At 46.1% G+C, this 21,748-nt stretch overlaps 3 protein-coding genes and 1 long non-coding RNA gene across 4 annotated transcripts; 2 read left to right on the top strand and 2 right to left on the bottom strand.

Annotated features, from left to right (window-relative positions):
• Nucleotides 1–125: 125 nt before the first annotated feature.
• LOC103990130 (ARF guanine-nucleotide exchange factor GNL2) lies at nucleotides 126–4,820 on the top strand. The gene is made up of 3 exons (XM_065184089.1): nucleotides 126–310; nucleotides 385–1,503; nucleotides 1,583–4,820. The coding sequence occupies exons 2-3, from the start codon at nucleotides 485–487 to the stop codon at nucleotides 4,665–4,667; spliced, it is 4,104 nt and encodes a 1,367-aa protein (XP_065040161.1). The 5' UTR covers nucleotides 126–310; nucleotides 385–484; the 3' UTR covers nucleotides 4,668–4,820.
• Nucleotides 4,821–12,474: 7,654 nt separating this feature from the next.
• Nucleotides 12,475–14,602, top strand: LOC103990121 (heavy metal-associated isoprenylated plant protein 37). The gene is made up of 3 exons (XM_009409161.3): nucleotides 12,475–12,719; nucleotides 12,835–12,910; nucleotides 13,356–14,602. The coding sequence occupies exons 1-3, from the start codon at nucleotides 12,681–12,683 to the stop codon at nucleotides 14,363–14,365; spliced, it is 1,125 nt and encodes a 374-aa protein (XP_009407436.2). The 5' UTR covers nucleotides 12,475–12,680; the 3' UTR covers nucleotides 14,366–14,602.
• LOC135674337 (uncharacterized) lies at nucleotides 12,917–17,695 on the bottom strand. The gene is made up of 5 exons (XR_010513590.1): nucleotides 16,912–17,695; nucleotides 16,106–16,753; nucleotides 15,191–16,026; nucleotides 14,890–15,011; nucleotides 12,917–13,064 (listed from the first exon to the last, which is right to left on the bottom strand). It is a non-coding gene; the product is annotated as an uncharacterized LOC135674337 (long non-coding RNA).
• A 2,421-nt stretch (nucleotides 17,696–20,116) lies between these two features.
• On the bottom strand, nucleotides 20,117–20,914 carry LOC135679212 (dehydration-responsive element-binding protein 2D-like). Its single transcript, XM_065192711.1, has one exon. The coding sequence runs from the start codon at nucleotides 20,912–20,914 to the stop codon at nucleotides 20,117–20,119; it is 798 nt and encodes a 265-aa protein (XP_065048783.1).
• Between the last annotated feature and the right edge of the window lie 834 nt (nucleotides 20,915–21,748).

The raw sequence follows: 21,748 nt of genomic DNA on the forward strand, positions 1-21,748 counted from the left end.
TCTTATTAGTCTAAGACGATCGAACTCGTCAATTTAAGATCTGTTAATTACCCAATCTTAACTGAATAATTATTTATAACACCTTCCGTGGCCATTGATGGATCCATCCCCTTTCGTTTCTCGAGTCCGTAGTACTCTGTTTTCTCTTCTCTCGATTCTGAATTGAGCGTAGGTTGGAGGCCGCGAAGAAATGCATCGATGCAGAGGAAGCAGCACAACCAGAATCGGATTTCATTTCCGCATCTACAACGATCGAGAAGGGGAGGCCGGAGTTGATTTCGATGCCGCCGAAGAAGACGGACGAACGGAGGTGGTGGAATTAGTAAGCTGGTGCCGGTAACTGCCTCTCTATTATTAAGCAGGCGTCTGTGTGTGTGTGTGCAGGCAACCGTGTCCCACGCGCCACCACCCACCGTTTCGTGAGCCTGGAATGGGTTAGGTTAATTGGGAATTGCTGGGTAAGGAGGGAGGGCTGTCAACGGCGATGACCGACATGGAGAAGAGCTCGGTCGTAAGCCGTGTGCCGCGGCGGCGGGAGATCGGCATCTCCTGCATGCTCAACGCGGAGGTGGGCGCCGTCCTGGCGGTGATGCGCCGCCCGCACGACCCGGGCGTCGCCTCCCCGGACGAAGCCGCCAATCCCCACCTTCTCCACTCCCTCAAGGCCCTCCGCTCCCTGCTGTTCCACCCCCGCCAGCTCGGCGAGTGGCGCGCCACCGACCCCTCCGTCTATCTCTCCCCCTTCCTCGACGTGGTGCAGAGCGACGACGTGCCGGCGGCCGCCACCGGCGTCGCCCTCTCCACCGTCCTCAAGGTCCTCAAGCTCGACGTGTTCGACGAGCACACCCCCGGCGCCCGCGACGCCATCCACTCCATCGTCTTCGCCGTCACCAACTGCCGCCTCGAGAACACCGACAGCGCGTCGGAGGACGCCGTCCTCATGCGCGTGCTCCAGGTTCTCACGGCCGTCATGCGCACCCGCGCCTCTGTCCTCCTTACCGACCACGCTGTGTGCACCCTCGTCAACACCTGCTTCCAGGTGGTGCAGCAGTCGGCGCACCGGGGCGACCTCCTGCAGCGGAGCGCCCGCCACGCGATGCACGAGCTCGTCCAGGCCATCTTCGTGCGCCTCCCTGACGTGAGGGTGACGGTGGAGAGGCCGGAGGCGGAGGACGAGGTCGCCACCACCGGCAGCTACGGAGCTCGCTGCATGGTCGACATCTTCCACTTCCTCTGCTCGCTCCTCAACGTGGGCGAGGTCATCGACTACGCCGACAGCGTCGGATCCATCAGCTCCGACGAGGACGTCCAGCTCTTCGCGCTTGTGCTCATCAACTCCACCATCGAACTGGGAGGCGAAGCCATCGGGAAGCACCCCAAGCTTCTCCGGATCATCCAAGACGACCTCTTCCACCACCTCATCCACTACGCCACCCACACGAGCCCGCTCGTCCTCTCCATGATCTGCAGCACCGTTCTCCATCTCTACAACTTCTTGCGACGGTACGCGTCCAACCATCATGAACCAGAGAAGGCGAGGAGCAGCAATGCATGTCAACACCATATCCCTACGTGCTCGCAGGTGTCTCAGGCTGCAACTGGAGGCGTTGTTCACCTACGTGATGCTCAGGATTGCAGCAGGAAGCAACGGCGCCCAGCTTCAAGAGGTGGCGGTCGAGGGGATCACCAGCTTCTGCCACCAACCCAACTTCGTCATCGAGACATACGTCAACTACGACTGCGACCCGCTGCGGCACAACGTGCTGGAGGAAGCCGCGAGGTTGCTGTGCAAGATCGCGTTCCCCGTGGGCACCCCCATGTCACCCCTGCAGATCCAGGCCTTCGGCGGCATCGTCACCATCATCACAACCATCGCCGACAACATCGAGGTCGACCAGGCTCCCGACCGCGAGGCCTACAACATCGACGTCTCCGACTATAAGCCCTTCTGGGTCGAGAAGTGCGACAACAGCGACAACTCCGACACGTGGGTGGAGTTCGTCCGGATGAGGAAGCTCAAGAAGAAGAAGATACTGATCGCGGCAAACCACTACAACCGAGACGACAAGAAAGGGTTGGACTTCTTGAAGTTATCCAAGTTGGTGCCCAGCCCTCCCGAGCCCAAGAGCTTGGCCTACTTCTTCCGCTTCACGCCGGGCTTGGACAAGAACAAGATCGGGGACTTTCTTGGCGATCCCGACGAGTTCAACATCCAAGTGCTGAACGAATTCACCGGCACCTTCGACTTCACCGGCGTCATCCTCGACATCGCCCTCCGTAGCTACCTCGAGACCTTCCGATTGCCAGGGGAGTCGCAGAAGATTCAGAGGATCCTGGAGGCCTTCTCGGACAGGTTCTACGAGCAGCAGTCGTCGGAGATCTTCGCGAGCAAGGACGCCGTGTTCATCCTCTGCTACTCCTTGATCATGCTCAACACCGACCAGCACAATCCGCAGGTGAAGAAGAAGATGACGGAGGAGGAGTTCATCAGGAACAACAGAGCAATCAATGGAGGGATGGATCTCCCCAGAGACTACCTCTCCGAACTCTTCCATTCCATCTCCACCAACGCCATCACGCTCTTCGGCACCGCTGGCACGCCCACCGAGATGAGCTCCGCCCACTGGGACGACCTCATCAAGAGATCCCGAACGGTGGAGCCCTTCATCACGTGCGACTACAAGCATAAGCTGAGCCGAGAGGTCTTCGTGGCCATCTCAGGGCCTTCGGTGGCCACGCTGGCCGCCATATTCGAGCAAACGGACGACGAGGATATCCTCCACGAGAGCCTCGACGGGTTGATATCCGTGGCGAGGATCGCACGCTACGGACTGGAGGACATCCTCGACGAGCTCCTCTCCTGCTTCTGCAAGCTCACAAACCTTCTGAACCCTTATGCCACGGCAGAGGAGACGCTCCTCACGTTCAGCAACGAGCTGAAGCCAAGAATGGCGACGCTGGCCCTGTTCACCATCGCCAACAAGTTCGGGGAATCCATCCGTGGAGCGTGGAAGAACATGATCGATTGCTTGCTCAAGCTCAAGAGGCTGAAGCTGCTGCCGCAGTCAGTGATCGAACCTGACACCGCTCTGGCCGCCGACTCCAAGGCCCAGACGCACGCCAAGTCAGAGTCGGGCGTCATCTTTCCTGCATCCCATCGCGGGGCCGGGAGCAACCGGTCCGTCTCGGGGCTCATCGGGCGGTTCTCCCAGTTCTTGTCGCTGGACAACAGCAACGACTCCATGATCAGCTTCGGCAGCGAGTTGGAGAACAACCTCAAGATCATTCAGCAGTGCCAGATCGGGGACATATTTAGCAAGAGCTCGAAGCTGCCGGATGAGTCGCTTCAGAATATGGGGAGGGCGCTCATCTTTGCAGCGGCAGGGAAAGGCCAGAAGTTTAGCACCCCTGTGGAAGAGGAAGAGATCGTTGGCTTCTGCTGGGATCTCCTGGTCACCATCGCTTCGGTCAACCTTCACAGGTTCTCTGCATTCTGGCCTCAGTTCCACGAGAGCTTCGCGATCGTTTCCCAGTTCCCCCTCTTCTCGCCTTGCCCTTTCGCCGAGAAGGCCATCGTCGGGCTCTTCAAGATCGCCGTCAAGCTCACTGCGTCCCCGTCTCGCCTCGACAAGCTCCCGGAGGAGCTCATCTTCAAGTCCATCAACCTCATGTGGAAGCTCGACAAGGAGATCCTCGACACCTGCTGCGAGAGCATAGCTGAGTCGACGATGCAAATACTCAACGAGCACGGGAAGAACGTCCAGACCGTCTTCGGTTGGAAGACGCTCCTTCACCTCCTCACCGTCGCCGGCCGGCATCCCGAGACCTTCGATCAAGGGGTGGAAGCCCTGGTCAAGCTGATGAGCGAGGGCACCCACATCACCAGATACAATTACCCGTACTGCATCGAGGCTGCCTTCGGGTTCGCTGCGCTAAAGATCAGCCCTCTGGACAAGAGCTCCAGGATTCTGAGCCTGATGGCTGACACGGTGAATCTGTTGATCCAGTGGCACAAGTCGGGCTACTCCGACCCGGGGAGCACCAACAGCAGCTTATCGGACGACGGCCAGAAGGCCGGTGGTAGCGCCGGCAACCTCGGAGCAAACCTGTTCATGAAGCTCGTGGAGGCGCTGAGGAAGACGAGTCTGGTCCGGCGCGAGGAGATCCGGAACCAAGCGGTGGCGGAGCTGAGGAAATGCTTTGCGGCGGCGGAGGAGCTGGACTTCTCGCCGGCGAACTGCCTCGCGTGCTTCAACCTCGTCATCTTCGCGATGGTAGACGACCTGCACGAGAAGATGCTGGAGTACTCGCGGAGGGAGAACTCGGAGAGGGAGATGAGGAGCATGGAGGGGACGCTGAAGGTGGCCATGGAGATGCTGGTGGAAGTGTACCTGGAGTTCTTGATACCATTGTCGCAGAGCACAGGGTTCAGGTCCTTTTGGCTCGGGATGCTGAGGAGGATGGACACCTGCATGAAGGCCGACCTGGGGGATCACGTCGGGGTGCTGCAGGAGCTGGTTCCGGTCCTGCTGAAGAAGATGATAGTGGAGATGAAGGAGAAGGAGGTGTTGGTGCAGGAAGACGGGAATGAGCTGTGGGATATAACTAATATCCAGATACAGTGGATCGCTCCTTCGGTGAAGGATGAACTGTTCCCCGAGGAATAGGGTGTGTTGTTCTGCAGAGAATAGGAGGAGCTGATGATAGGGAGGTGTTTCCTTCTCATATTGTTTTTATTTTTATTTTTTTTGCTTTTTCTCTCTCTAGAGGAAGAAATTGACATCCCAATGATTGTTACTATCGAACTTGCTCGTCATATTGTTTATAACAACCTAATGCATGCCATACGAATGATGGGTTGAAACTGCAAGCTGAAGTGAGCCGCCGTAGGACTCGTTGTGTCCAATGGGGATAGGAAATCAGAACGCCGCCGCCGCCGGGGAGTAGATGTCTTTTTGTGATTTGATTGTGATATCGCGGCACAGCCGTTGAATCTTGGAGGGAGGGAGGGGTTATATTCCACGTTTCCACAATTGTCGCGATAGATTTCAATTACAGGATCACCGTCGATTTGTTAAAAGGTAAGGGTTCAACATCTCTTCTCATGATCTTATACTTCAAATATTAATATGACGTCTCATCGAAACATTAATATTGACAGGAGGAATATTGGTACAGTTTCAGTTATGCAGCCGTTAAAAGAACTTCAGGTCATGTTAACTATATTTATGTTAGAAAGCAGTAGTACTTGAAGACATGTTGGATATATTGACATCGTACAAAGCTATTCGAGCTATGTTGGACGTGCTATCATCGTAAAAAGTGCTTCGAATCGTGTTAAATGCATTGATGCTATAGAAAGTGTTTTGGGTCGTGTCAATCGTGTTATCATCGTAGTAAGCGTTTTGGGTTGTGTTGGTCGCACTAACGACATAGAGAGCATTTTGGGTCATGTCGACCATATTGACATTGTAGAAAGTGCTTCGAGTTATGTCTATCGTGCTGTTTTAGAGAGCGAATTAGGTCATGCTGATGTCATAGAAAGCACTTCAGGTCGTGCCAACCACATCGATTTGATGGAGTGCACTTCAGGCTATGTCGATCACGTTGTTGTCATAGCGAGCACTTCAGGCCATCTCAACTACAGTATCATCATAGGGAGCAGTTTGAGCCATTTCGATTATGTTGTCATTATCAGGAGAAGTCATTTCAGTTGTCTTCTCATCATAGAGAGTGCTTCGGGCTGTGTCGGTCACGTTGTCATTGTAAATAACACTATGGGTTGTATCGATAGTGTTGCTATCGTAGAGAGTGTTTCGAGCCATATTGATTATGTTATCTTTGTAGAGAATGCTTTGGACATTATTGATTGTATTGTCATCAAAGAGAGCATGTTGGGCCATGTCGATCACAATCTCATTGCAAAGAGCATGTCAAGTTGTGTCAGCCATGTTGTCTACATAGAGAAAGTTTCGAGTTGTGTTAGTCATATTAATTTCATAAAAAGCACTTTGGGCCATATCGGTCATGCTGTCATGGTAGAAAGTACATCGGGCCATGTCAATCACGTTGTCATAATATAAAGCACTTCAAGCTATGACTATCGTTGTAGAAATCACTTTGAGCCATGTCACCTGCATTGTCATTGTAGGGAGCGCTTCGAGTCATCCCAATCACACTATCGTCAAAGGGAGAGTTTCGGGTCATTTAAATCATTGTGTTATCATATTGAGTGTTTCAGGTCATCTTAGCCGTGATGTTATTGTATGGACCACTAAAGGTCATTTTAGCTATGGTTCGATTTGTATTGGGCACACTATAGGTTGAGGGCGGAGCACCCTCGCTTGAGCATCCATTGAATGGATCGACTAAATGATATTCTTATGACATTAGCCCTCCTTCTAGCACCAAAATGATATGATAAATGTCTGTGATGACTAAATCAGCTTGACTCAGTTTGGATCCACATACGCAAGAAGTCTAATGTGGCTAAAAGGGAGGCTTGGACGCTCACTTGGGTTTTGATGTTGACTCAGATGCATGCTCCATGATCGACCTACACAAAGACCAAGGTTGGGTGGGGTTTCCGACGTAATCCCTCTAATACTCAAGCCAGTAGTTGATAAAACTAAAGTAATTTTAGTGAACAATCATTGACCTCGATTATCGTGACTTATTTTTTATAACGGGTTTAACTTGGGGGAATATTCCTATAACATTTTTCCCTTATCCTCCTCGTGCTAATTGGGCTACCATGTGTTGAGCCCTTATTGGAAGTAATACTAATTGTGCTATCATGCTATCTTCATAAAGAGTATTTTAAGTCATGTTGGTCATAGTGTCAACATAGAGAGCATGTCGGGCTGTGTCAACCATGTTATCTTCGTAGAAAATGTTTCGGGTTATGTTGATCATATTATTTTCGTCAAAAACATTTCAGGCCATGTCGGTTATATTATTGTCATAGAAAACATATCGGGTCATGTAAATCATGTTGTCATCATAGAAAGCACTTGTCGTCATGTTAGTTTATTATCATCATAGAAAGCACTTTGGGTTATATAGAATGTGATGTTATCATAGAAAGTACTTCAAGAACCCCACTCTACCTTCGTCTTTGTATAGATTGACTATCGAGCATACATTCAAACTCACCTCAACCCTCGATCAAGTGTCCGAGCCTCTCCTATGATTACATTAGACTTTTTACGCACACGAGCCCAAACTGAGTCAGGCTGATTCAAACATTATCAACATTCACCATATCAGATATGGTGATAGTACACTAGACACATCTACTAAAGACTAAATATTTGAAACATTATCTGATAAATTTTATTGCCTAAAATATTGATATTATTACTTCTAATTTTGGATATCTCATATATACGTCTAGGGTTCAAATCCAACTTAAGTCATACCACTAAGCTTGCTAAAAGTCTCATAAGTAGGGGATTCGGCTTGTGACCTTACTAAAACTATAACGAGATGTACCAAAATCCTTAAGTTAGTAGAGATCGTATGCTTTTTTCATACCCACTATAGGATAAACTTGGGGCTACGAGATTTGGGTAATTGCTGAAATTGAAGTGGACAATTAATTCGAGAGTTTGTTATGTGAAATCTTTAAGTCATCATTCAACAATGAAGACATGTTGAACTATCAGGTGTTACAATTGACACGATGGCTCATGTTGATGTGGTGTCTTGTCAACATAAATAGGCATCCTTATCGGTGATCATTTGGCATCGGGCTCATGGGGTGATGTGTTTAAGTTGCCATCGTGTTACTTCCACTTATCATCTGCTCCCGTATTGTGTGATGCTTGGTGAGCAACTTAACCATGTTATCTTTCGATCATTGTCAAAAGATGTTTCATTGTCGGATTCAATCATATCATCTTCGTATGATATTATTTCATGATTAAATTCCTTGCATCATTATCGAGAGACACTTATGGTTTGCTATGATCATGTCAACATGATATGATGCTTCATTGTCATATTAAATTTCATTATTATCGAATATTGCTTCATGACTAATTCAATCATATCATTGTAATCCGATGCATTATGATTGGATTTAACCATATCATCATTAAGAGATACTTTATCGTTATATACTGCTTTATGATCGGATTCAGTTACATCATCGAGAGAGATAACTTTATCGTTATATTCAACTGATTTATCGTCGTTTGATGATTCATGATCAAATTTAATCATATCATTGACAAGGAGCACTTAATAGTCAAATTCGATCATATTATCATTGTATGAAGTTCTATTATTAAATTCAATCACATCATCATTGGGAGACACTTTATTATCATATTCAATCACATCATCATCATACGATGATTTATGATTGAATTCAATTGTATCATTGTCAAGGAACACTTGATAGCTATATTTGGTCGTATCATCATCATTATATATTGTTTTATGATTAGATTCAACTGCATCACCATTGATAGATAATTCGATTTATTTTATATTATCATCATAAAATACTTTATTATCAAATTTGATTGTAAGCGATGGATGTTTCATAGTACAACATCGTCATGATTAGATTTAGCTGCATTATTATTATGTGAGGAAGCTTCGAAAGACGTCCTTTCTCGTTACGTAGGTCACATCTGTAATCGGTCAATGCCACATTGAATACCGACTTGGTTAGTGGACACAACTGTTTAGATTCACTCGTGCAAATTGTCATGTTCTTTGTAGTTGTAATCATCACTCACAACTTATAAACATATTTAGTCTTACATTAGTCGAGGAACAAAAAAAATCAACGCCTTATAAATGCTAAAGTTATCTTTACCATCAAAGTGGTATTCTCGAAAAATAAAATCACACAAGCTCATCCAAAATAGATAATTTCTCCTCATCATCAATGACAAATGATAAGCCTAAGTTGCCTTAGCTCCCTTACCAAAAATATTGATATCTCATGCTAAGAAATAATAGTATATAATGATGATGATGATGATAAAAGTGTTGATAATAGGAGATGAAGCAAGGAAAGCATATGGAAGATAAGAGCTGAACAAAAAGCATGCACGATATGTGGTCTACACTTCATATTTCAAAATCAGGTCGGGTTCCAATTCGATCGAGTTTAATTGTCGGGCACGGGCCGGATTTGGATCAGGTTGGTTTGAGGGCTTTGAGTTCATAACTATTATGTCTACAAACAAGCAAGAGCTGCTTACTTGTCCTCTTCAAGATTGGACTATAAGACTTCCTGTAGATTGTGTTTCAACCTCCTTTAATGCCACCATCAATTTCTCTTAGCTTCTTGAAAAGACCGTTTGTTAACCTCTACAAAGAAGCATTCACTTCATGGCTGCTGTCACTGTGATATCAAACATCGGTGAATCCAAAGTAAGTGTAGAAACAGTACTCAAAAGATCATCTTAAACCATGGTGGATTTGAGATTCCATGTCTTGAGTCCTGTGAAGGACAACCAATATCCTACAAGGAGATGAAAGGAACATCGCAACTAAGCATTCATTACCACAGAGGTATCTGAAATAATATATATCCATCTCTCTCTCTTCATCGACTCTTTATTTTCTGATACATCCATCTGTTTGTCACTCTTCTCGTGGCCTTTGTTACGTGGGGAGGAACCATGTCTCTGCAAAATGATGTATCATCCTGTCTGTAAATTAATTTCTGATGCATGCATGGAGCACCATACTGAGGTGAAGAGCGGTGGAGATCCAGCTGATGATGCCAACCCCAGAGACTCGTGTCATCGGTGGGTGGCACATCACCATCACCGAATGGTCCACCGAAGAATCTATCACCTGTGCGAATGTCATGCAAGTGCCAAACTCGAGCAGGTCATGCATGAGCTGGAAGATGATCCTGAACGAAAACTCAACCCTTCCCTACCGCCGCGCGGTTGCTCTCGGTCGGTCCAGAGACGCGCGTCTGCTGCTGCTCTTGACGTGGGTCTCGATGCCATGTTCCTCTCATCATTCGAGAGAACATCCAGCTCGAGGAGCGTACGACCGACGTCGCGACATGGCAAGACCTGCAAGAACTCAGGTTCCAAAGGAAGTGCGTGCTCGATGTGATCTGCATGCGTCCGAGTCAATCTCTTTCGACCACAGTTTTAGCATCCCCAGCAAGTTCCATTCATCGATGATGGCGGAGCAAAACATACTGAGCATGGCATTTCGTGTCTACAGTCTTCAAACAAGCGGTGCGTGCTGTTCCTCTTCCTCCCTCTCGTTATTGCCCGACAAGCGGCTTGATGTACCAGTAACCCGCCATGGTTATTTGATGAAGGTGTACGGGGTGACGCTGTTACGACCGCGGCTACAGTTTATGCACCAGATTGGACGTCCCATCGAAGTGCGAAAGAGAGCCAAAAACAGATCAAGGAGTAGAGAATTAAGGAACCGAGAAATACTTGTACAAATTATGATCACAGATTATTATTACTACGATAGACATATCATTCAAATTCATGCTATTACTTACTGTACACGCGGCGGGCACCGACATACGACACTGTTTGATGGATAGCACCAAATCATCGGTTGTCACCTGCAGTACCATCAACCTTCGGCGTCGCAATGAATTGGGACTGCGGAGGGTAATGGCATTTAGGGAGATCATTTAAGGCGATCCAAGTAACAAGGACGGGCCAGCTGCAACACGCAATTATGCATCTACGGATCTCCATAAATCCCGACGAAGAGCAGCATCCTGAGATGCCACAAGCGATCAAGGAGTGTCCAATCATGCTTTCTATCAATCAATCAGCTGTCGATGGCCGTTCGGTAGGCCATCGGCATCATACATCAGTGCTCCAAGAACAGTGCAGCGCGGTGCAGCATCACAGTGACATTTCTAATCTTTGCCTGCAGGATCTGGGAGAAGAACAAATGGCACACAGGGCAAGGACGTAAAGAATCGGAAGAGGTTTTGTTTTTCCTGCAGAGGTAGGGTGGAGGAGAGAGAGGGGGGGAATTAAATGCACCAAGGAGCCGCACGCAGAGTAGCAGCTGGCGTGCAATGATGGCAGGAGGGTGAAATGTCGAAGGCAGCGCGCGTTATTGCGGCCGGAAGAATGAATCGATGGAAGAGACTACTCCCGACAGGGAGACGCGGAGGAGAAGCGAAGCCTCCTCGTTAATAGGATTATTAATGACTCTGGAGAATGGACGCCTTCCGAAGCTCATACTCATTCTAAACTGTATGTATACATTGATTGACGTTGGCGGATAGCTACAACGTCATGAGATTCCTACATATACAAGGAGAATTCTCAGGCCGTCGTAGCAGGCAGAAATGCTTGGTATATAACATATAAAGAAGGGGAGGAGGAAGAGAACAAAAAGTTCCTACAAACCCCACACCAATCAACTCTCTCGTGCTCGGTGGGGATATGCTATTAGTCCTTCCCCTTCATTACCTTCTTCTTCTTGTTCTTGTGCCGGTCTGACCCGGTCAATGCAAACGTTACTTAGACTCAGAAACGGCTTTCCTGCGGAGTCGTCCACGCGTTCTAACAGAGGAAGGATCTGAAAGAGAGGAGGAAGAGGACTTATCGCCGACAAGGAGTGGGATTAGGTTTGGCTCCGGTTGGGTCCATTTAGATCCGCCACAACACATGATGCCAAGGCTGGGCTGGTGGTGCCGTGGGGAAGGGGGGGACTGCCACATCCTTATCCTTTAAATTCCTCCTCTTTGTTGCCTATGGGTCAATTAATTATTGTATTACCTTCACAAATCCATTTTTCTCCTTGCTAAATCTAACTCGGAGGTTTTTAATTATTCGCACAAAACTTTCTCTATTTACATAGTTTTATTATATAATATAATAATATATTTAAAGAAGTAAATACTAAATAAAATCACTAATTTAGGAAGGTTTTGCCATATTTTTAATTTAAACTAGTAAATAGAAAATTATTCCTAGGAACCATGCTAAATTAGCATAATTGGTCAAACCATGGTGGTTTGACCAGGTACAATCATGTCCTATGGACTGGCCATATCATCATGCACACGTGTACGGTGAACGGTAGCCGAGGGAAAACCATGCGGTTTAGCAAACTATTTAATAATATAACTAAATAAGTAAATGAATATGAACTATTATTATTCATTTTTCATTATGTTTCGTCAATTTATTTATTTATGAGGATGGGGGAAAAGTGAAGGGAGCAAAAGAGGACAAAGGCTACGCGTACGAGTAGGGGCGGGCGGAAGGGAGTGGGGTCGGCTTCCTTATGTCACGTCGCTATGACTCCTTTTACTTGGACCGCTTAAAAAAAAAAGAAAATAAAAATTAAGGTTAATTTTCGCTGCTGGATCCCAACGTCAAATCACATCACCCTCCTCCATCGCCCCTGCAAACTTTTGCTGTGGCCGTTGGATGGCTTTTCACGGCCAGAATGCTGAGGCAGGCAGGTTGTATATATAGACAGGGTGAGATGCGAGAGGAGGCGGTGCACCACAGAGCATGTGTGTGTTTGATGGGAGGTTACCGAGGAAGGAAGGAGAAGGGAGTGAACATGTTGAAGGAGAAGGGAGTGAACATGTTGAAGGAGAAGCTGAGAAGCTCTCAGTAGCAGTCGTGGTGGTGGTGGCGGTGCCTTGAAGCTCTTTCTCGGTGCTCAGAAACTCTGTTTTCTGGACTGCAGCGGAAATGAACAAAAGCGAAGAATTCAAGCTCCTCAAAATCCAGGTACCATCTCTCTCTCTCTCTCTCTCTCTCTCTCTCTCTCTCTCTCGTGATTGCTATAGGAAGGGGGAAGATGAGAAGCCAGCTGAGTGTTACCTTTGGCTGGTTGTTGTTGCAGACGGTGATCCTCAAAGTGCACATACATTGTGACGGATGCAAGCGGCAGGTGAAGAAGCTTCTTCAGAGAATTGAAGGTGACTTCTTCTTGTTTGTTGAGATTTCCGTTTGCTTTACTCCTGCTAGAAGAAACAACGTAGCGTGATGGTGGAGCTCGTGTTTCCTCTTTAAATCTGACAAGAACAGGGCATCAATGGGGTGTCCTCCATGTTGATGAAATTGCATCAAATGCTGCAAGAAAAAGACGTGCTTTGTTCATGCTGGTAGTTGACACATAAACTTGCTGTAATTTAGCGTGAAGAATATCCTGCTAAGAGTTGGTGATCTACAGATGCATACGCTATTCCCTTGAGACTTCTCTTTTGTATTTTTTTCACGACTGGTTTTTTCCAGTGGCATTTACAGTGATCTGAAAACAAAGAAGATGTGTTGTCATGTCTTGGTTGTCTCTCCAGGCCATGAGAACTCTCTCTTAGATCTGTTCCATCTGAATCATTTCACTCTATTTGCCTCTTGAACCAGGGGTTTACACTGTCAGCATAGATGCAGAGCATCAGAAGGTCACGGTCTCAGGGGATGTGGACTCCAATGCCCTGATCAAGAAGCTGGCAAGATCAGGGAAGCACGCGGAGGTGTGGCCTCAGAAGACCAACAACCAAAGCAGCAAGCCCAACCAGCAACAACAACAAGGGAAAGATGGGAACAAGAACAACAAAGGCCAAGGCCAGGGTGGCCAAGCCAACCAAGCCCTCATACAAGGTCTTAGAGAATTCAAGAACCAGCACAACCGCATGGAGCCCTTGAGTTCGGATGACGAAGAATTCGATGATGATTTTGATGAGGAAGAAGATGATGAGCTTGGGTTTCTTGGTGAAAAGATGAAGCAACTTAACATATCAAAACAGGCAAACAATGCGGTGACCGCAGCAACAGCAGCTGGTGCCAAGAAAAATGGCGGCAACAACAACATCGGAGGAGGGAAGAAGGTCGGAGGAAATCCTAATCAAGCCATTGGCTTGAAAGGTCCAAATGGGTCAGAACCCAAAGGCTCGTATACTGCATCTGACAACAAGATGGTCAATGGTGCTCCCTTGTGTGGTGGTAATCAAAGTGCAGTTGCAGGCCCCCCACCACCAGGACTCGGTGGGAGTCATGGCTTGGGATTACATCAAGCTCAGCAACAGCCAGGGGCTACCTTCCCTGCAGGTTTCCCCGCAAATGGTAATGGTGGGTTTGGGGTGAGCCACCAGCAATCACCTCTGATGATGAACCTACAGGGACAGGGGTATCAGAACCAGACCCCATCCACGATGATGAACTTGAGGGGGATCAACCACAGCAGCAGCAACAACATGCTGATGAATGAGAGCAGGTACATGCAGCCCCAAGTGATGTACAATAGGTCACCTCAAATCCCTCCCTACACTGCCTACTACTATCCCTGCCCCTACTACCAGAGTCCCTATGTGAGCCACCACCACTCGGACACTGGTCTCAGCGATGAGAACACAAGTAGCTGCGTGGTAATGTAAGAGACTATTGTGTCTTAGAATCAGTAGGGGTGTGAGGGAATGTGATCGAAGTCTGCAGCATTTCCTGTGCATTTGGCTTTTTCTGTTGGTTAAGTTTGGTCTGAATGGCTTAAATGTTAGGGGGGTGTTTGATACTCATGGCAGCCCCAGAATATTTACTTCATGCAGTTATTGATGCAATGCCATCCTGTCCTGTCTCCTGTCTCTGTATTAATGCTGACTACTATGTTTAATTTATGGGGTCTGGAGTTTTGTGCTTGTGGGAGTCGAGGAACTGTGTCATGCCCATTCGACATGCATTTTGAATTGATTGTTCACTGGAAGAGGGGAGTCAAACTTGGGTTTACTCCCAGGCTTTGTCCCATGCCTTTTAGTACAAGGGATATGATGACAGGTGGGAGGTGGGGATTTCAACAGCTCATGTGACTGTGTTGTTAGCTAAGAACATGATTAGTATTAGTGGATAAGCTAGTGAACCATGAATTGAAGTATTAGATAGAGGAAGAGAGAAGGAATGTGCATACCTGGATTGTTACAGTTGATCTTTTGTATGGCATTGCATCAGCTAACAAGCATATCAGATACTGGCTTTGCTAATTTCTTGACTCCACAGTCTCTCTATTCTCATCAAGGAAAAGCTGACTTCCTAAACCAAGGATGACAGCCAAAAAAGTGAAGACTGTAAGCATATTTGTACTGATCATAATCTCTCACAAGCAAGACAATCATCTAAGGGAAACCAGAAAAAAAAAAAATGTCAGTGGATGAGAATAAACTAACTTTTGTCTTTTGTTTTACTGGCAGAATAATGCAGTCAGCAGTTACCTCTGAAGATGTTTTCTCCTCTCAACTGAAGTTGAGAGATTCTCCACACCACAACTTCTTCTGTAGTGTTGTGCTAAAAGAAGGATTAGAGTAACTTATCACTGATCACCAAAACCAAACTCTTCATTCTGCTTCTCAGACAGCTTTCTGGAATGTGTTAGCAAAGCATGCTCATGATGCGTCGGTGGCATTATTATGACAGGGCAGATGCATACAAGCTTTTCTGTAAAAAGATGCAGCTCCATAAAGCTAAGTCTACGACAAACACAAGAAAGTGTTTAGGTGAAAGTAGTTCTGTGGGATAAAAGCATGACATAACCCACTGAAGAAAGAGGAGTAATGGAAATGTACTTTTGCATAAAGATGATGAATGCTTCGGCTTTCCTCAGTCAACAAGTTTCACAGACAAAGAAAGGTTGCCTAGCATCAACCCTTTTGAGAAAAGCCACCCCGAGGAAGACATACAAAGACTAAACACCAGCAACCATGTGACTCTCACAATTTGCACTTGCTGATGGGAAAGGCAACCGAGAAGACTAGGAAGAGATGATAGAGACATGGAGACCAGAACAAGGAGCAGGCCATCTAAAGGCAGTAAGCTTACCGATAAAAGCTATAAGTCCAAAGCACTACCAACCACAAACACTCTTTGCTTGCTTCACAGCTTTTGGTACAAGTGACTATGATGCAAAGTGTTAACAACTTAGGATCCTTTTGGTGTTGCATTTTTTTTTGTTCTTCTTCTTCTTCTTCTTCTTCTTCTTCTTCTTCTTCTTCTTCTTCTTCATGTATTCCGGTGATTATGTTCAGTGAGAAACAAGGAGATCAGAGAAAGTCTGCAGCAGCAACAAACACAAGTCCAGTAACCATAGAACAATGCAAAAAATATTAGCATGAAACAAGTCATGAACATACAGTACTATGTTAATCATTCTTAAACTAGGGTAGCAGAAACAGAAACGAAGCCAGAAGAGCCATCGGCTGTGGTCTCAAAGGTCTTGGAACAGAAACACATTTGAAGCAGCAGTGGAGTTGGTGTGTCCGCAACCTTTTCGACTTGCGTGCACTCTGCACCATGGAGCATGGTACCTGGAGCACGCGGGCTGCTCTGGGGAGGCCCTCTTCACTTCTGCCGTACACACCATGTAAAGGTAGAAACTGCGACAGCAGCATGTGCTAAGGATATAATAATATTACATGGTGTTGGTGTTTCATTAGGTTGATTTGAAGGCTCTCACCAGTCCACGAAGAGAACAGTGACAATGCAATTGTTCTCTTGGGATGAGCCACCAAGTCAACAGTTGGTCAGATGCAGGTCAGGAAGACTTCACACTCTGTGAGAACCTCCTAACAAATTGTTTCAACATATCAAGACAAGAGTAGGGAAATGATACGACTTTGCAGTGTTCCAGCTGACCGCATGTGTGCTTCGCAGTCCACAACATGAGAATGATATGCATCAAACAACAATCAGCGACAAGAGAACTAAAGAACACTTTTTCATTTTGAAATGGCCATGGAAAACATATGGCATGTCTGATCATCCAAATTGTGTAGCCCTTCCTGTAAGAAAGAGATGGAAATTAGCGTTTTGGTATTAAAAGTCTTGTCTTGGTATTAAACATTTGTATTATCTATCAAATATGCCCTTAGGACTGAAAACAAAGATGTAACACATAGTTGTCTTATCAGCCACAAAAAACAGTAATAAAGATACTAACCACCTATTCTTTGAATGCCATCAATCTTTGAAGTTTGAAGAGTATTAGGATACATCACTTGAAGTTTATGTGGCTGGATGGGAGGATACTGGTCATCTGCAGGAAATCAGACATGGCTGGCCCATTACACATTGTCATTTGGAAAGAAAGAATCACTGATGGAGTGAAGTGGCTTCCACCAGTCAGAACTGAAAGTCTGCAACATTTATGGATCCATTCTGGTGCTCGAGAGATCATCAACTACATCAATGACAACTGTTCTACCCCTTGGCATCTGCAGCACATTTTTGAGACATTTCTTCCTTGAAAACTACTTGTCACTTGAAATTTAGTTACATCCAAAGGGACTGTAGGCAGCAATTATCAGGTGGAATCCAGAACTTCTTCCTCATCTACTTGGTGGCTTGATGGTCTTTCTACCCAGTGGGGGTGGTCTAAAAGTTGGGGCATATTACTGTGGATGAACATATTCCTGATGTTAATTGACTGCTCTATCACACTGCTATCAACAAATCCTTGGATCATCAGTGTTGGAACATTCTACTTCATATACACAAATTTATAAGTGATAAGGCCTTCATTATTAGAGATTATGGTGATTGTAAGAATCTTCAGTCTTCTCAACGTTTTCATATATCTTTATTGTCTCAAGTCATCAGTTGACCAAAAATTGGCATATGTTGTCAATCAACTATACACACAAGCACATAGGAACAACTCCATGAATCACCAAACTCCAACTCGATGCAGAAAAAGATGCGTTGTTCTCCACCCACTGGTGAACCTTTTCGCCTGCCTCCCCACATCTCCCCCAGACAAACCCCCGACTGCTCCGCAGACCAAACCCCCATTGCCTCCCTCATGGGTGAGTCTCTTTTGCAGAGGCCAAGTTGCTTAAGATCCAAAATCAATCCTCCCTACGCCTGAAATTGGATCATACTAAGGTGAGTTGGGCTCGAAATGATTGGCAACCCAACTTATATGATAAGTTTTGAAGTAAGAGTCCTCTGTTGGATTTCCTCCGTTCCATCCTCCCCAAACTGTGGGGACTTCAGTTGCAACATTATCGATTTAGCAGTTGGATGGTTCGAAGACCAACCCCACTATCGAACTCAAATCGAGTCACCCGACTGGGCCCCATCACATAACCTCAAAGCCTTCCCTATTCATTAACAACAATACTGCCCAATCCACCCAAATATCTCCTTCCATGGGATAGCGTCATTTAATGGGTTTAGTGACCATTTGACATCATCTCTTGTTCCCACTGTTAAAGGATATAGTACCAATGTCTCTTTTACAGGTTCGAAGCCATGGGGCCAGATCTGGGTGACACCAAGGTGTTGCTAACTAGCCCTAAAGCCTCATCCCCATCAAAATTGATGACACCTTCCCTCTTCCCCTTAATGCCAGGGAGAGAAAGAAAGCAAGGATCAGAACTGGAAGGCAGTTCTCTTCCCTTTGAGGCAAGCTTCCACCTCAAGGATGGGTGATACAAGGAAGTCTAATTTTACACCAACACACAGAACCTTTAAGTTAGATGTCATCATACTGCTTGAAATACACTTACAGGAACAATAATCTATTGCTTTTCTACACAAGTTGGGAAGATGATGATGGATCAGGGTATTCTCTGTTGGTGAGAACAGATCTGGCGGGATCATTGGAGCATAGAACCCTCTCTCCCTCAAAGCATCTGAGGTCTTCACCATCGGACAAGCAATAAATTTAATCTTGGAGATTAAAAGGTACAGTAATCCAAGACATTTAATGAGCTCATCAGTCATCACCAAAAACCTCCTATTACCATGCACACCAAAGTAAGCTTATTGTCTCAGAAATCAACACAAATGGTTATATTACCATGACCATCATCAGATATATTTCTGCAATTTCGTCCCACAAAAGTAAACACAGATCTCATATCTCAACTACAGGTCAAACAGAGTGAAGAAAGGAGACTGATCTGAGCTTCGGGTGAACAAATGATCCAGACAGAAAAATAATATTACAAGCCTGCAGAAAACCAATCTATTACCAACTTTACAAGGACAACATGGTAGAAGCATTTACCTGTTCCACATATGAAGTGGATTCTCTCTCTAGTATTTTTCCAAACAATCTTTGAGATCAATCTCATACAAGAGTTTTCGCGTGTTACCATAATCTTTCTTATGGTGTCCCTAAATACAAATTAATGCAAGTCCCTAGGACTAAATACTACAACTAACTGCATTATCTGATGCATTGGACTAATGATAGAATCATGTTTGGACTAATAATTTGTTTTTACTAGGGTTTATATGGAACCCATAAGTCTGATGTCTCTAAATGATGATGAATTGGCTGAAACCATGAACCTGAATCGAGTCAGAATGAAAGATTGCAACAAGATGATCAACTTTATGTGGTCGGGCCTGAGAGTTTGACCTTCTGCTCTAACCAATAAGCCTCAGGATTGAACCCAATTCTTAACCTATAGCATGTAAAAGGAGACCACAGAGAAAGTCCAATTCTTTCAGACCGAGTCTTATTATGTCACTGTTGCCCATGTGAAAAGTATTCTGCTGATATGGTGGTCACTTGTTGACTAGAACAGCTGCAAATGTAAAAAGGTAGGGGCCACCTACATTAAAGAATTAATAAGCCTGGTGGAAACTGACAAAAATTAGGTTTCAGCACCAACTTGGACTGTACAACCTCTGAGCTAAGAAGATACCTCAATTGTACTGTTTAATCTCCAAGATATCTTTCATGTTATCCACCGCTTGAAGCAACTTAGCCCAAAGCAGGACACAGAATGATACATAATCTATGCCTAAATAGACAAAATAACACAAAGGGTGAACACAGGTAACTTCAAATAAGTGCATGACAGCTTAACATATTCCAGCATATCAAGACTCGTGGAGGGTGCAGTACATCTAATTCAGAAGGTCCATCACATGATATAACATACTTTTTGACTTCCTCTCTCACTTTGCAACGCAACCACCTCCTCCCAACAAATCAAAACAAAATAAAATCATCTCACGTACTACTTACTATATATCTCCCAATTAATATAATTTTTCCGCCCTTTTAAGGCTGCAAAAATAGGGCAAGCGACCAAAACCTCCACAGTATGTATCTTACTCACCAAAAAGGCATGAAAAGATGATGTTTAATATTATTTCTATGCTCGTTTAAGCTGCAAAAATGGGGCTTAGATCTCGATGAAGGAGAAATCTCTACCGTCCAATGGCTGATCCCAGAGCAAGAGATCATCCAAGCCGAAGTCGTCGCCGACCTCGCCCACGAAGAACGGCGCATCCCCGTCGAGGCCGACGAAGTCCACCTCCGCTGGTACCTCTGCGAAGAGTTCTGCGATGGACCTCTCCTCCTCCTCCGTCTCCTGCGCCGCCGGCGGGGCGAGAAGAGAGGAAGAAGACGGGGCGGAGGCCCAGGAGGAAGCGGAGTCCTCTGCGGCGGAGGCAGGAGCGGGAGCGGGAGCGGGGCGCCGGAGGCAGCGCTTCTCCTCCTCGAGCCGGGACGCGGCCGCACGGTACGCGGCGGCCGCCTCCTCCGCGGTGGCGAAGGTGCCGAGCCAGAGGCGGGCGCCGCGGATGGGGTCCCGGATCTCGGCCGCCCACTTCCCCCATCGCCGCTGCCGGACGCCCTTGTATCTGCCAGCCGCGGCGGGCGATGGCGCGGCCAGTCTCGTCACCGCCTCCTTCTTCTTCCTCTCCGGATCCGCCAGGGTTTTAAGGGTTTTACCGATCGGGTCCACGTGGATCTCGCAGACCACTCGCTTGCTCTTGTCGATCAAAGCCTCGTCGCCGTCGTCACTGTCGGTGGCGTCAGGATCGGTGAAGAAGACCCTGATCCTCTTCACCGGACTCGATCCGACCGCCTTCGATCCATCCAACTTCCCCCTGCTCCTCCTCTTCATCATCATCGGTGGTTTCAAATCTCTAATCGAGCCCAAACAATCTAGTTTCTTCATCTTCCTCTTCCTTCGCATCCTGTATCGGCTCCAGAGCTGTTGAGTCCGCGGCCCGATCATCTGAGATCTCTCTCGAACTCCAAAAATTCCGGGAAAAATTGCAGAGAAAACAACAAAAAAACGAAAAGAAAGGCCAAAAACAGATCCTCGTATCCGTCGAGTGAGGGTTCCTCCTCTAATTAGGAGCAAGAAACTGAAGAAGTACCGTTCGATGTGGAGAAACCCAATCGACTTCACTCCAAAACCACCTCTGCAACACGAACAATTCGATCAATATAGCAAACAAGCGCATCGAATTGGTCTTCTTCCGTGTCATGAACTCGAGAGCAGAGGCACAGAAGGGACGGATGTCGTGGGCAGCGCTTGTAGACATAAATCTCTCCTTTCCCTTTGGTTTGGGAGCGAGCGAGCGAGCCGAGGGAGCTCAGATGTAGAGGCGTTTATAGTGCGACAGCAGTAGCAGCGGTTAGTAGTGGGAGAGTGAAGGGAATGAGATGGATTACAATTCTATGGTTCTGATTCATCTTGATTTTTTTTCTTTTTATTATTTCCGTTAACAAATAATATCGATATGCTATATTAAATAAGGAGCGTCCATCTGAATCCTCCACTAATATTGATGCAATGTTGGATGAAATTAAATAAGTAATATCTTGAAAAATATGATAAAATTTATCGTTGGAGAGGGAGAGAATAAAAAGAATTTATTCTTTAATAAAATATCATTAATATCTTGATCAATATGATAGAGTTCAGTTGAGATGAAAATATCAAGCTCATGAGATGTTATCGATACGTAGATCAAGGTCAAAAAAATTTTCTAACTCGATTTCTCTGATATATAAATTAATA

The sequence above is a fragment of the Musa acuminata genome, chromosome BXJ1-1 (assembly GCF_036884655.1).
Source record: "Musa acuminata AAA Group cultivar baxijiao chromosome BXJ1-1, Cavendish_Baxijiao_AAA, whole genome shotgun sequence".
NCBI lineage: Eukaryota > Viridiplantae > Streptophyta > Magnoliopsida > Zingiberales > Musaceae > Musa > Musa acuminata.

Excerpts from the sequence above, each read along its gene's own strand:
- LOC103990130 (XM_065184089.1), top strand. The coding sequence starts at position 485 with ATGACCGACATGGAGAAGAGCTCGGTCGTAAGCCGTGTGCCGCGGCGG. Across the intron at positions 1,504-1,582 it reads CTCTACAACTTCTTGCGACG|GTGTCTCAGGCTGCAACTGG; the intron begins GTACGCGTCCAA and ends ACGTGCTCGCAG.
- LOC103990121 (XM_009409161.3), top strand. The coding sequence starts at position 12,681 with ATGAACAAAAGCGAAGAATTCAAGCTCCTCAAAATCCAG. Across the intron at positions 12,720-12,834 it reads TCAAGCTCCTCAAAATCCAG|ACGGTGATCCTCAAAGTGCA; the intron begins GTACCATCTCTC and ends TTGTTGTTGCAG. Across the intron at positions 12,911-13,355 it reads GCTTCTTCAGAGAATTGAAG|GGGTTTACACTGTCAGCATA; the intron begins GTGACTTCTTCT and ends CTCTTGAACCAG.
- LOC135679212 (XM_065192711.1), bottom strand. The coding sequence starts at position 20,914 with ATGCGAAGGAAGAGGAAGATGAAGAAACTAGATTGTTTGGGCTCGATT.